General features: G+C 36.8%; 1 protein-coding gene across 1 annotated transcript; it reads right to left on the reverse strand.

Moving 5' to 3' along the window:
* Positions 1–803: 803 nt before the first annotated feature.
* Positions 804–14,474, reverse strand: LOC100542218 (protein transport protein Sec24B). The gene is made up of 14 exons (XM_031553072.1): positions 14,353–14,474; positions 11,885–12,003; positions 11,494–11,549; positions 10,991–11,197; positions 10,287–10,410; positions 9,519–9,677; positions 8,896–9,069; positions 8,147–8,257; positions 7,344–7,519; positions 5,523–5,660; positions 4,761–4,865; positions 3,706–3,798; positions 2,286–2,389; positions 804–1,693 (listed from the first exon to the last, which is right to left on the reverse strand). The coding sequence occupies exons 2-14, from the start codon at positions 11,907–11,909 to the stop codon at positions 1,579–1,581; spliced, it is 1,587 nt and encodes a 528-aa protein (XP_031408932.1). The 5' UTR covers positions 11,910–12,003; positions 14,353–14,474; the 3' UTR covers positions 804–1,578.
* Between the last annotated feature and the right edge of the window lie 8 nt (positions 14,475–14,482).

Here is a 14,482-nt window from a genome sequence, read left to right on the forward strand (position 1 = left end):
CCCGTAACAAAACCATACCATCCTAACTGTAAATTAAAACTTGAAAATCTGGGCTAAATCTATCTGAAACTCCACCATCAAGTTGTAATAAAACATAAGCAAGAACACGGCTTCAGAAACAGTTATGTCATTTTGCAATTTGAAGTCATTTTAATACCTTCACTTCCATTGCTTCAAGTCCATTTATTCCCCCCCTCCCTTGTTTTTCTTCTCTATATCACAGCAGAAATAATTGCATCAGGTCAGAATGGGTGACTACCTATGTTTTCTCTAATTGCAGACAAAACAAATTACAGAAGTCTGAAAGAAGACTACAGCAGTTTACAAAAAAATAAAATAAGGTTAACAGATATGTCTTCAGGTTAATACACAGGGAGAGTTTCAGCAACTTTGACCATTGTACTGATAGCTCATTTCAGATTATGCAATATTTGTACCTCCCTTCCAGATCATAGAATCATAGAATGGCCTGGGTTGAAAAGAACCACAGCGATCAACCCCCCCTGCTATGTGCAGGGTCGCCAATCACCAGACCAGGCTGCCCAGAGCCACATCCAGCCTGGCCCTGGATGCCTCCAGGGATGGGGCATTCAGAACCTCCTTGGGCAACCTGTTCCAGTGCGTCACCACACTCTGATTGAAAATCTTCCTCCTAATATCTAACCTAAACCTCCCCTCTCTCATTTCACTGTGTTGGATGTCTGTGGAAAAAAAAAAGTGGTAAACATGTTCTCCTCGGTATGTTGTTCAGTTAGAGTCCAGTTGCAAAAACATGATACTTGCAGAGATATAAAAAACACACAATAAAGCAAAATATTTTTAATTAGTAAGCCAATCTTAAATAAATTCGCCTAAAAATTAAACAGAACAAGAAGTTGTGTTCTTTCTACAGGGATTTTTTTTTAAGCATGTTTTAATAGTCAACTTGAGACAGAAACAATCATTGAACACTCAACAATTCCGTACACTTAGCTAAGTCTTTTTTTAGTTACATTTTTACATTTTCTTTACAAATGTAACACTTATGTACATTATATATTTCATTTCTACAATTCTTTTACTTTAGTGAAATTCTACAACTTTTGCAGGGAATTTGCTGAAGTCTTTAGTAAATACGAATCATTCCTTTTAAAAAGAAATTCATATAAACAACCAACATACAGCACTGCCCTTTGACATCTTGGTTAAGAACTCGGATTTTGAAGGGCTACCATAACAAACGTAAGAAAAAAGGCTTTACCTAATTGTACATTTCGTTAAGAAATATCCCACATAGCTACATAAATTCACCAGCTTGCAATAAACAGAGCACCATACCGCTGCACTACTGGAAACGTGTATAAACCAATTCAAAGATTACTAGTGAAACAGCTTCATTGCTCCTAGCACTTTTACAGTCAAGTTTATCTGCAAAATTCCTCTGGAAATGTATACTTCTCCTTTAGCTGTAAAGTTGCCAGAATCAGTTCTGGTTACTACATATCGTGAAGAACAAACACCCCTTCTGCAGCTTCCCGTACGCTTCTCTCGGCCAATGCTACCTGGAGCCGGGTTCTTTTTTTCTGTTCTATTTTTTGTTCACTTACAAATCTGCTGTTGAATATGCAGTAAGAATTCATAATAAGAGAAAGCTGCTTCTGTCCGATCTTCAATTAAGTGCTGAAAAAAATCTGTTTTGGCAGGATTTTCATCCCTGAAAGAACAGAAGGAGGTCTTTTAATCCTAACATTAAGCAAAATGAAATGTGCTGAAAATTTACGTAGTAAGTTCTACAGAATTTCTAACCCTTCTTTTGAATTTCAGACTCAGCTTAAAGGCACTACAGAATAACCGAAAGTTAAAAAACAACTCTTAGGGAAATGATCTCAATTCTGCAATATGCTGCCAAACAGCAGCATCTTAGGGGGTTGGACTCCATCTCTAGAGGCCCCTTAACCCCTACAATTCTGTGATCTTTTTAACAGACAGGAGAGAAAAGCAGGTGATATTTCAAGTATCTCCTAGTAATATAGGAATGGAAGCATAAGAATGAATTAGTTTTTCAAAGTTAGAAACTACGTTCATGGCAATGAGCTCCCAAAACACTAAACTAAATCTCGATAAAGATTAAAACCAGAACTTACAGATTTCCATGGTGAAGGGGTTTTAGATAACATTATATCATCTGGAGAGGGGAGAGTATTCAATTTCTTCTGGCCTACATACTCCCAACTTTTTATCAGCGTCAACCACAGTTGTAAATACAACTTGCCAATAATTACTCAGTATCTAAATTAAATCCTTACTTTATTACTTGAAGAACTGGACTTAAAGGTCTGTTGTCTCTAAGCCAGGATATGAAAGACCGTGTCCTTTCTGAAGAAAGTGCATCTATCTCAGGAAGCTGCGTCTGGTTGGAAGAAATTGAAAGAAGTTATCTTTTATTATCAAAATTAGCTTAATAAACACATCCTGATATTCACAACGTGACCCAATGACAAAATAGCCACCATTTCTGTTACAAAATTACTGCATACTACGTAGCCATATTTTCCTCTTAAGTACAGAATTTTTGTATTTATCTGTTATACAGGACGTAATACACCTCGAACCTAAGTTGCCTTTGAAATGCCAAAGATTTTAGAAAGCGAGCTCAGTGAAGTAGTAATCCTTTTAAAATGCTGCTTTCACATTTTTCCTGCTTTCTTCCCCTGTCGACCGTGTTCCTCTGTACTGCCTTTTGCACTACTGAGAGCTTAAAGAAAACACAGAGAAACAAAATCTGAATTGCAAGCGAAGATGACAGCTGACTATTTGATTGGGAATGAGCTAAAACCAGAACATCAGCTTGCTTGAGTCACTCACTGAGATAAATACACTGTCTCTTGGGTTGATACAGCTTAAGATGACTAATATGGTGAAAAAACTCCACGAATTTAAAAGTAGTTCTGCTGCTGCCTTTGTAGTAAATGAGTAAAGGACGTAGTTTAAAAGCAAAGATGAAAACTTTCGTGTTAGTTTTTTTCCTCTCGTTTTTCATTACAGTAAATGCTACGTAACCATCAGATACTTAATTAACCATCCTCTCATTTTTTTCCTGAAAACAATGTCAACTAATTCTACCAGCAGTTATAATACAAGGAAACAATTTTTAAGCTGCTAGTACGAACAAAATAGAAAACCCTTAACAAGCATTCAATTTTATAGCAGTCTTAAAGCTCACCAGTCTTTCTGACCTGTTCTCATAACTTCCAATTTCATTTGCTCTTTCCCTTCATGCTATTCAAGATCTATGAGCAGAGAATTTCTTCCTATGCGCTTCCACAAAAACACATTTTGATTTAGCTTTTAGAAATCACAAATGTAACATTTCCATTCAGAGCTTTACTTGAGTATCTTAAAAAACGTCCAAGAAAAATTATCTACAGAATTCCACACTACTTTTGTAAGCCCACGTGCATTAAGAAACCAAATAATCCCACAAAAGCCCCCAAAACAGTCATATTAATAGCAATTTTTGTCACTCAGCGAACACACGTACATTCTTTCCTTAAAAGCTTTTGACAACTTCTGCATCCTGGGGAGCTGGCAATAAGTTAGACAGTGAGTTTAAAAAAAATAATCTAATTCTCAATAGCATGATTAAAAACTGACAACGCCCAAAAACTAGATTAAATGCAGATTCCCAATGTAAGCACTAAGCAGGACAGATCATTAAATGCTTACCATTCTCTGGGGTACTGACGCGTAGTTTGGATATCCAAGGACATCTTTTATGAAGTTGTTATCACAGTTTTTTCCAATCCAAATATAAAAATTCTGTAAGATATCAGAATCAGTTTAAATAAAGGTTAGTACCTACATTTTAGAGGAGGAGACAAGTAGTAACGTAACTAAAATATTACCAGGAAACACTATTCATGCAAATTTTATCACCTGAAAGCTTCAGTTGCAGTCCACTTCTATTTTCATAAATTCTACAGTAACACAGTAATAACTGGTACCATTTGGAATAAGATCATTAAACAAAAAAAAGTTAAAATGCAAACATTGAAAGAGCAAGGTTGCAGGATGTGTCTATGTTGGTACAGTTAATATATTTTACCTCATAAAATAGAAAACCTAGATCTTTAAGTCACACACCGTATCCAGTTCTGCACACGGACTTCCACTCTCAACAAGTTACACAAAGCAGCATTTATCAAAACACACTGCTGGCTTAAGGAGAGAGCAGCTAGTCTGACATTCACACTTAGCTCCTGAACCCTGAAGTGCTTTCCTTCTACAGCGCCATTAGAGTAGCGTAATATTTTATCGCGTTACAAGAGTAGCATGTTTTATACCAGTAAGTGTTTTTAGGGTAATTCCTAAGGTTAACCTCAACTGTATTTATAGGTTTTAATCAATTTCTACAACTCCCCTGCTCTTGCAACTCTTACCTCATGTGTGCCACGTACCATAAGACCACTTACACTTGTGCATAACTGAGAAAGCGCTTCCCTCGATGGCTAAGTGCTTTGTTAGAGAGACTTTAGTCCCTGAAGTTTAACATTCATTAAAAGAAACTTTTGAACATTATTTTCAGAAAAAAAGACTCGATATGAGCTCTTGGTCAATTTATTTAGTGTGAAAAAATGAACATTTTAGAACTTAATATACAATTTTTATTATAGAGGTTCCACAGACCAAAATACAAAAGCTAAAATATGGAACTCATGTTGAAAACTGTCTGCTTTCAACAATTCGAAGTGCATCTTGAATACATAAAAATAGTAACTTACTGAACCACAATCCATAAGGAAAGCTCCTTCTCTTGTCAACTTCTCTGCAGATAACTTCTGAAGAGGAGGCTGAGGAACAACTCTGTCACTTACATGTATTGTACTCTGTAAAGAAAACGACAGTAACACGCTAATATAAAAAAAATTCTTACATCATTACTTTTGTCTTAACCAGATGTGCCAAAAGGGGAAAAATTTAAAACCAAGTTTACAACTATCTTACTTTCAGCAACAGCTGCCTTTGCTTATAAACGAATCTCATCTTACTTCTTACCACTAAAAAAATACATTCATTTCCTAGACTACCTCTATAGAGGGCACACAATTAAAAACTAGTTTTCTTCTTAAAATATTTAATCAGTCTGATACTGATACACCGGATAGCCTAGACTTCTACCACAGCACAGAAACGATTGAAAGCTGGTTACACCAGCCATCTTGATCTGGCTTCAGCACGCAAGACCAAGTATTCTGTACCCATTATATTTCACCAATTTCTCCCCAGACAACTCTAAAACAAAAATACACTGGATATGCATTAAATGCATAGAATCTTTGCTTTCTTTATATGATTGAAAACCGTGGAATTATTGTAGTCACTGAAACAAGGTGAAGAAAAACTAAAGTTCTCCTCAGCACATGTGAAAAATGCCTGGTTTACGTTACTCTTAAGACTCTCGGATAAATTACAGTAACACATTAAAGTTTAAAAGACACTCCATTACAGCTTGAAAATGTTACCAGTTAGGCTTCATACGTTACCTCATCAATCAACTTGTCTATTCTGTACAGATTGGGATGTATCATTTTCATCAAGTGAACAAGAGGCTGACTCTTTATCTGGCACATTGCATAAACACGATCATCTAAGCGTGTACTAGTGCCTGTTCTAAAAGCTTTCTGTGAAAAATAAACAAAAACACATTGTTACTCAAGTAAATCCCGTGTTTTATGTCACACCTAAATAGCCTATTCCCTAAATTTTGGTAGTGTCAAGCATGTCTGTCTCAGACATTAAAAAAAAAAACTATTTTTTAAATAAAATATTAGCACTACACTAGAAAATTCCTTCAAATGCAACTTGAATAGAATAGCACTACAAAATTGATCAAGTATCCATCCTTATAGATGAACAAGAAGAAGGATTTTAAAAAACGCCTCTATTTCATGTAACATTTGTACATGGTTGCCATTTCCCATTTTCATTCCTGACAAGCCTTACTGACTTACTCACTAACACAATGACCACAGGAAGGTAAGAACCCAGTAGGGTTTGCAAATGGTACTTGCAAGGATAAGATTAAATCTGTTTTTATATTAGTAAAAATAAAATGTTAAGGAAAAGCTCTAGGATGGCAATATACTTCCATATTTTGTAGCAGAAATTAGGTAATCATAGGATAACTTTTGTTTTATAACTCTCCTTACTATTAACATTTCAGCTCTTTTTTAGAAACAACTGGTAAACTACTGCTGTGAGAAACAACATGACGGAGAAAGCACCTGACTGGAAGGAGAACAATATTCCTATAATCAAAATACAAATTCACTTCTCTACTGAAGCTATGCATGCCAGTCATTTCTTTTTCTTCCAGTTCCAGTTTTCCTTTATTTCAGGCTTTTTTATTATTGTTAGTGGAGATCATTCTGAAACTGCACTGAACTATTTCCACAGCCCCTTTTACTTCTAAAGTGTCTTTTACACGGATTCTCCTGATATCAAATGGTCATTTTTTCCCCACTCTAACTTACGTAAATCATAAAAAAGTCCTGATCAGTATATTAGTCACTAAAATCATCACTACATCAAAAAAACCGATTTCATTAAGATTTACAACTGAACTTACATAAAGCTTTGTTTGTATTAAGAACGAACACTCAACTATCAAACAACACTCTTAAAGCTAAAAGAGTTATTGAACATAAAAGCCTGTGTATGGTAAGCTCCCATTATATGCAAGTAATGAGTTTTGTAAGAAAAAAATGAAGGTATTTCTTTAAAAAAAAACAAGTAACTATTTTTACAATACTTTAGAATACTCCCTTTTTCCTCAGTAACTAATTTTCCTTTTTAGTACGTGTAAGTACAAAGAATATGCACTGAAAACTATAGGTTTTCTTCTTCATAAAATAAAATGAATTACTAGTAAATGGCTTACAACAATCCCTTTGGGCACCATTAATTAGTTGCCAAGAACCTGAGAATTACTGTTACTATACATTTTTTATTATACTATACACACACACACTAAATATATATATAGAGAGAATATATATATATATATTTTATAATATATAATTATATATTGTATATATTATATATATAATCATATAATTATATATATTATATATTTATTAAAAACTACACATTCAAGTAAAACAAAAACCTGTTCCAGCACTAATAATTTAAAGTAAGCTAATTTTTGTTTCAATCCTTCAAGTTCAATTAAACACATATATATAATTCAACTATATATATATTTTTGGATAATTCTAGCATAAGACCGACACTGCTTGATCTAGGTGAAAAAATACTCAAACTGAACAATGAATCAAACATCAATAGCTCTAACTTATACACACCTGTTTGAGAAGAGCCAAAACATAGAGTGGAAACAACTTGAGGGAATTTGGTGCTATCAGCATAGACTGCTGCAGGTTTGAGGCAGTTGACATATATGCTGACAAAGAGTCTACCACAGCATTAACTAAGGCATCTCTTGCATCTGGAAGACTAGATGAAACTGAGCGATCCACAGCTGTTGGACAGAAGGATAAAACAAGTTAGAAGAGTTTAATTTATTTCTTCCATTTTCCACAGAGAAAAGATCCCTTTCATGATGCCCAAAGGAAAAAAAAAAAGCACCATGCTGGTCCGTACTTTCTCATTCCCATTCTTGAAGAATTTTAATAATATGTTTAATCTGTGGTATACAAATGCATTTTCTCCCATCACTTCAACGGCACAATGGATAGGGCAACTTAAACTTCACTTTTCTCTGCTAGGAAAGGGCTACAAATCTTTTGGTTGGAGGGAGCCACCTGCTGGACTGAATACACATTTACGAGAACATATGCAATTACTATTCATTTTTTTCTGATTTGCCATACACTAGAATCCTACAGAGCCATATACATTCAATGGCAGAGATCTCTCTATGAAATAGCAACTTGTGACCAGCAAGTAGGAGATAAGCAAGGCTCTTCAACTCAGCAATGACAGAAAACTAACACAGAGAAGAGAATGTCAGAAGTATTCTCATCTCTCTCCTTTCTTTTTTAAGCAAAGGAAAACCAACAGGAAAAGGAATAGCCAGGCTTCATTCATTACTTTATTTAAAGAGAACATGAGAAAAGCTATTTTAATCTTTCTGACCTGTACTCACCCATGTTTGCTAAGAGGCATACAACTGCTTGTACATCAGCTCCTGCATACACATCAGTCAGTGAGTTTACTACAGGCAAGCAAAGTGTGTGCACTCGAATTCGACGTTCACCTACAAAAAAAGTAAGAATCATAACAAAGTATCCATTGGCAGCAGACGATATACAACAGGAGAGCATATCTCCTCTCACCCAAGATACAAGCTCTTTATAGAAAGAACACTAGTCAGGGAATTTGTTGTATCATGATCTCCTATCCCTGTCTTCACTTCAGAAACGCTCTAAAGTATTTAACTTAGGAGTCAACACAGGTTCATAACAAAGCAGTAAACAGTGTTTTCATCCTACAGACAAAGTACGTAGCTTTCCATTCCAAAATTTTGGAAAGACATCTTCCACAACAGAAAGTGGATGCTATTCTTTACGCCCACTCAAAATACAAGAAACTGCCTCAAGTCCGTCACCCTCCCAACTCTGATTCCACATGAAATGTCGAACACGTTACCGCTTAAAACAGTAGTACGTCTTTTAAATACATTTGTTCAGCGATATTACTTCATGTAAAATGGAGACAAATTACCAACCTCCAGCAAAATAGTGTTTGTGACTAACTGCCAAGCGGGCCTCCTAATTTTGACAAGATTCCCCTAGGCTATGAAGATAAACAAATAACTATGCACCTTGCTATCCAAACATCATAGAAAAAACAAAACAAGCACAAACGGTGGCCAATTCATTTGAATCTCATTACCTTTGCTGGACGTGTACAAAAGTGCTGTTTGAAAACAAGCTAAAGAAGTGTCAGTCAGACTCTCCTCAATGGACATCTGTACTGCAAACCCAGCATCAGGATTGACATTGGCGAGAGACAGTAAGTCAGTAGATCGGACAAAAAAGTTCCCATGAAAAGTGTGTATTGAAAGACCTACAAGTAGATCAAATAATTCAGACAGTACAGTTAACAGTGTGAAGAATTCCGGTAAATATTTAAAGCCCACAGTACTCAATCTTTAAAAATATGGAAATATTTACTAAAAATATTTACACCAAATATTAAGCAGAATCAATTATTATATTAATCATTAGACATTTCGGAGTGATCCTGTAGATTTCATGTTCAATTCTGACACTCCAAACTGACTACTGCTCTTACACTACGCATTTCAACTAAACTGAAACTGAAATTGTACCACCTTAACTAAACAAAGGAAAACAACAACAAAAAAACCCCTGTTATCCAAATGGAAAATGCTAATGTAACAACTGCTGTAGAAGTTGCAAATATCTTATTCTTCAGTGAAAGATAAGCGCATTCAAAACAACAGTTCAAATGTTTACATCAACTTTCTGACATCTAACAGTACTTTAATATACCTTTTGTACATCTTATGCGCATAACCGCCTCAAATCCTATCTTCCTGGTAAGGTATCTTTTAAGGTCTTTCTGCAGCTTTTCAGCCTGAGCAGGATTATGGCTATGGTGGAAAGATGGGTAATAATAGATGCATCCTGCAGAGTACTTGGACATGCAAGCTGTGAAGGACAGAAAGATACGATTTAGAGGTAAACCAAGACGTAAAAATTGCATACAATGTTCTGCAAGCCACATCTCTACTGACCTTTTTCCTGATGTGAACTACATCTGTAGGACAAGAATTGTCTGTGACTCAGTTCACTGAAGACAGTAATATTAAGTCACCTCAACACGCAGCGACCATTTACTTCAACATCCCAAACTATCTTCAGCAACTAAGACAGGAGTGCTCATACAAACGCTGGTTGTCTGCACTATCAAAGGTGCGCACAGACAAATTTTGGCTTAATACTGAAAGGTGAGAACAGCTCACAGTTCTCCCCTCTGATTAAAACTTCATTTCCTGCCATCAGACTGCTTTCTGTTTTTGAATAAAAGAGTGCTTTCTAGTTTAAACCTGAGATCTCAGAATAAATTGTCTTTGATGACACTAATCCAATACTCCTGCTCTTTACTGATATCAAGTTCAAAGTCAACGTCTCCGCAGTATTAACTGCATTTACAGAAGTGCAAAATGAGTGACACAATTGAAAAATTCCTGAAGTAGCCTGTGATTTCTAAGACAAATACTATGGAAGGAATCAATACATTTGTTAGGTACTCCTTACCAAGGGAAGCTAGATCAGAATATTGTGAACTTAAGAGAAATAAATCCACAGCAGTCTGCTGGCCTGAGCAGTCCAATGCCAACTTTTTATAGAAATCTGTCGCTGGACCAAGATGCTGGACCACCTTTGGTGAAAAATTACACAGGAAAGAGTTAGAACACTGACTGTGCTCCCTTAAGACATTAAGAACAACAGATATACTGATCAATAGCAAAAGTTACCTGTAAGCAATTCTTTACAGGCATTTTTAAATAAAACTTTATATTGCACGTTAGTTTAGTTCATCTTTATAAGCAGTTTTAATCCTTTTAGAGAAGTTTACACACTCATGCAAATAAAAGTTAATATAATTACACATATACTCGTAGATATTGTTGTTGGCCTTGTAAATACAGTAAGCATCAGTTTTGAAGTGTACAGGTCAATACATTCCTGTTATGTATACTCAAAGCCCAAGCTGATGATAAATGGAGTGAGAAGATGCACACTCTTTTTTTCCTTGTCAAGAAAAGTTATAGACCAAAGGCCCAAAGAACAGCTCATGCGCAATAACACAAACGTATGGTTAAATTAGTGAGCATACACATTCGTTAACTCTGTGCATTTAAAATTCAGCGAACTGCAATATTGATCTGCAAGCTATGCAAGTCAGAGAGACATGTCCAATCACTAGACTGCTGAGACGTATACCTAAGTTTGTATACCTTTGTGCTCGACCTTTGATTGGGATCTTCTCTGGAATGCAAAAGCCCTGCACCCAAAGATGGTAACTGAGTTTGAAAAACAGATATCCGACCTCCCGTTGGAGACATCAGCTTAAATGCAGCCTGAAGAGCAGAGCCCAAGGCGCTGTGCGTTTCTCTTGTATTAGTGAACATATTTGGTAATGCATTCAACAGATCTTTTATTAGCTGCAAAAACAAATTAAAAGCTGTTTGTGAGATTTACAAGCTTCAGATTTTCTGCTATTTCTAACAAGTTGTATTGTCATAACAATCAATACCACATAGCTTAGCTTTGATAGGAGAAAACAGAACAGTAACATTAAAAAACAACGTGCCAAATAAAGCGTAATATTTTTTATAGCTAGAAAATAGCATTACATTTACACATTTTGCAGATAGTCTTGAACTCAAACTTTAAAAGGAACTTTTATTTTGAATATTTAACTGCGTAACAGTGATGAGCTAATTCTGAGTAACCGTACCTCTTTGCTTTCATGGAGGTTTACAAGTAAGCCATCTGGTGTAGGTAGGAAAATATCTGTAGAAAAAAGGGAAAAAAGTTAATAAGGAAACAATAACATTAAGATAGAACAAAACATTTCATTGCTCACTGCTTTAACTGCCACCAAATAAGATCTATTTTTCTGAGAGATAAGTAACCTTTACAAAGCTTGCTTTATTCAAAGCAAAATTAATATTTGATTTTCACTTTTTAAGCACCAAGTATTCGGAAGACAGCATGTGATTATTTTTCAAAAATATATTCCTTATAAATTTAATAAAATTCACCTTACACTGGAATATTCAAGAGACTCAAATCTTTCTGCTAGAGAAGAAAATACAAAAATTTGTCTCCCCTTTCTTGTTACTTACCATCAATATCTGAAACAATGAGCATCTGAGGCTGAGATAAACCTTCTTGCAAGTTGTAAAACTGAACAGTGCTGTCAAATGTTATGAATCCTATTCTTGTTCTTGAGTCTCCAGGCAGCCTAAGCATTAGTAGAAGAAAAAGACAACTATTAGGCTCTACATTTCTCAGCTTTTGCTTATGTTAATCAGTTCACTTACTAAGGTGAAAAGAGAATAGAAAAGGACAGAGAGAGAATAAGACCTGAAGCATGAACGCAAGTAATACTTGTTCAGTGTTTTCTGAACAGATGGCTTATGCATTATGCTGACACATACAAAAAGGTAGTCTTCTCAATCATTCTACAGAAAACAGTGCATTCTGCTCTCGGCTGTACTAGATTATCTTAGTGCTCTTCTGTAACCTTAATGATTCTATAATTCTAAAGAAAACCTCTATTTGCTTATGGAGTAACAGAATACCTCTGAATCAAAATCCAGTCTCTTCTGTTCAACATATTTATTTATTTATATTCTGCTCTTGAGCAAGGCCTTTGACATGGTCCCCCACCACATCCTTATCTCCAAATTGGAGGGATGTGGATTTGATGGGTGGACCACTCGATGGATCAGAAATTGGTTCAAAGGCCGCAGACAGAGGGTGGTCATCAATGGCTCTATGTCCAGGTGGAGGCCAATAACGAGCAGTGTCCCCCAGGGGTCTGTCTCGGGACTGGTGCTCTTTAACATCTTTATCATTGACATCGATGACAGAATCGAGTGCACCCTCAGCAAGTTTGCTGATGACACCAAGCTGAGTGGTGCGGTTGACATGGTGGACTGAAGGGATGCAGTTCAGAGGGACCTCAATGGGCTTGAGAGGTGGGCCCGGGTGAACCTGATGAGGTTCAACACGGCAAAGCGCAGGGTTTTGCGCTTGGGCCGGAGAAATCCCAGGCATCCATACAAACTGGAAGGAGCGGTCCTTGAGAGAAGCCCTGCGGAGAAAGGCATGGGGGTCTCGATAGATGAAAAACTTAACATGAGCCAGCAGTGTGCTCTTGCAGCTCGGAGAGCAAATGGTATCCTGGGCTCCATCAGAAGAGAGGTGGCTGGCAAGGACAGGGAGGTGATTGTCCCCCTCTACTCTGCTCTTGTGAGGCCCCAGCTGGAATACTGCATCCAAGTGTGGAGCCCCCAGTAACACAAAGACAGGGTTGGACAGGGTCCAGAGGAGGGCCACAAAGATGATCGGGGAGCTGGAGCACCTCCCCTACAATGACAGACTGAGGGACCTGGGCTTGTTCAGCCTGGAGAAAAGGCGGCTGTGGAGTGACCTCATTGCAGCCTTTCATTACCTAAAGGGAGCCTACAAAGAGCAGGGGAATCAACTATTTGAAAGGGTTGATAACTGCAGGACAAGGGAAAATGGTTTTAAGTTGAGGGAGGGGAGATTTAGGTTGGATGTCAGGGGGAAGTTCTTCGGAGAGAGAATGGTGAGGTGCTGGAACAGGCTGCCCAGAGGGGTTGTAGATGCCCCATCCCTGAAGGCGATCAAGGCCAGACTGGATGGGACCCTGGGCAGCCTGGTCTAGTATTTAATGGGGAGGTTGGCGGTCCTGCATGTGGCAGGGGGGTTATTGATTCTTGAGTTGGGTTGAGGTTCTTGAGGTCCCTTCCAGCCCCGGCCATTCTGTGATTCTGTGATTACCTCATGCCCCATATTCTTACGTATGGCATTACAAACACACGGAATTTTATGATTTTTCCTAAAAATGAGACTCCGAACAAAGACTAATATAGTATTTGTAAGTGAAGAATTTTATATGTGTTGGTATCTTCATCAAAAAGGAAAATTTTCGATTTCCTAATAAGATGCTGTGGAAAAGAACTTCCAAAACAAGGCTTCCATATGATGCGTATGATTTTTTTGAGAGGCATGAGCAAAGTGAAGTTCATTGGTCCTCCCACAAAAAGCACCAACAAAAATTCCAGATGTTGTTCCAGTGCAAAAATGAGGGAAATAACAGAAGGTGGCACAGATAGACACAGCTAACTGATCTAAAAAACCCAGACTGTACAGTTCAACTAGGCAGCTTCACACTAGCCATTACAACATTTCATTATGCAGCACCTCAGCTGTTTCAGCATCTGAAGGCTGGCCAATATCTGTCATTTAATTATTTTTGTTGTTCTGAACAATACACGAGCACTTTACATCTTCGTACGTATTCTTAGAAATTACAACTCTATATTCTTCACAGATCCACCTTTAACCACAAAATGAGAAGACGCTTCTCAGTTGGGCTATTTTATTTTATTTTTATTACTGCTGTTCTTGTTTTTAAGATGTGAACGTTTCATTTCAGAATCTTGTGAACTTTTGTCCCTGAGGGACAGCACTTTTAAACATCATATGCAATTTGTCTTGTAGGTTACTATAGTTCATAATCACTTATTAGCTAATTTTAAAAGATGACTTATACTCTTACTTGTCTAGGTTTTCCAGCAATGAATTGCAGACTATTGTCAAATATCCAGCATCCACTGCATTATGAGAGACATCTAAAACAAATAAATATACCGCAGGCTGAGGAGGACGAAGCTACAAGGTAAAAAAAA

This window comes from Meleagris gallopavo, chromosome 4 (genome assembly GCF_000146605.3).
Source record: "Meleagris gallopavo isolate NT-WF06-2002-E0010 breed Aviagen turkey brand Nicholas breeding stock chromosome 4, Turkey_5.1, whole genome shotgun sequence".
Classification (NCBI taxonomy): Eukaryota; Metazoa; Chordata; class Aves; order Galliformes; family Phasianidae; genus Meleagris; species Meleagris gallopavo.

Excerpts from the sequence above, each read along its gene's own strand:
- LOC100542218 (XM_031553072.1), bottom strand. The coding sequence starts at position 11,909 with ATGCTCATTGTTTCAGATATTGATG. Across the intron at positions 11,550-11,884 it reads CATTGTTTCAGATATTGATG|ATATTTTCCTACCTACACCA; the intron begins GTAAGTAACAAG and ends TTTTTTCTACAG. Across the intron at positions 9,070-9,518 it reads GCGCATAAGATGTACAAAAG|GTCTTTCAATACACACTTTT; the intron begins GTATATTAAAGT and ends ATCTACTTGTAG.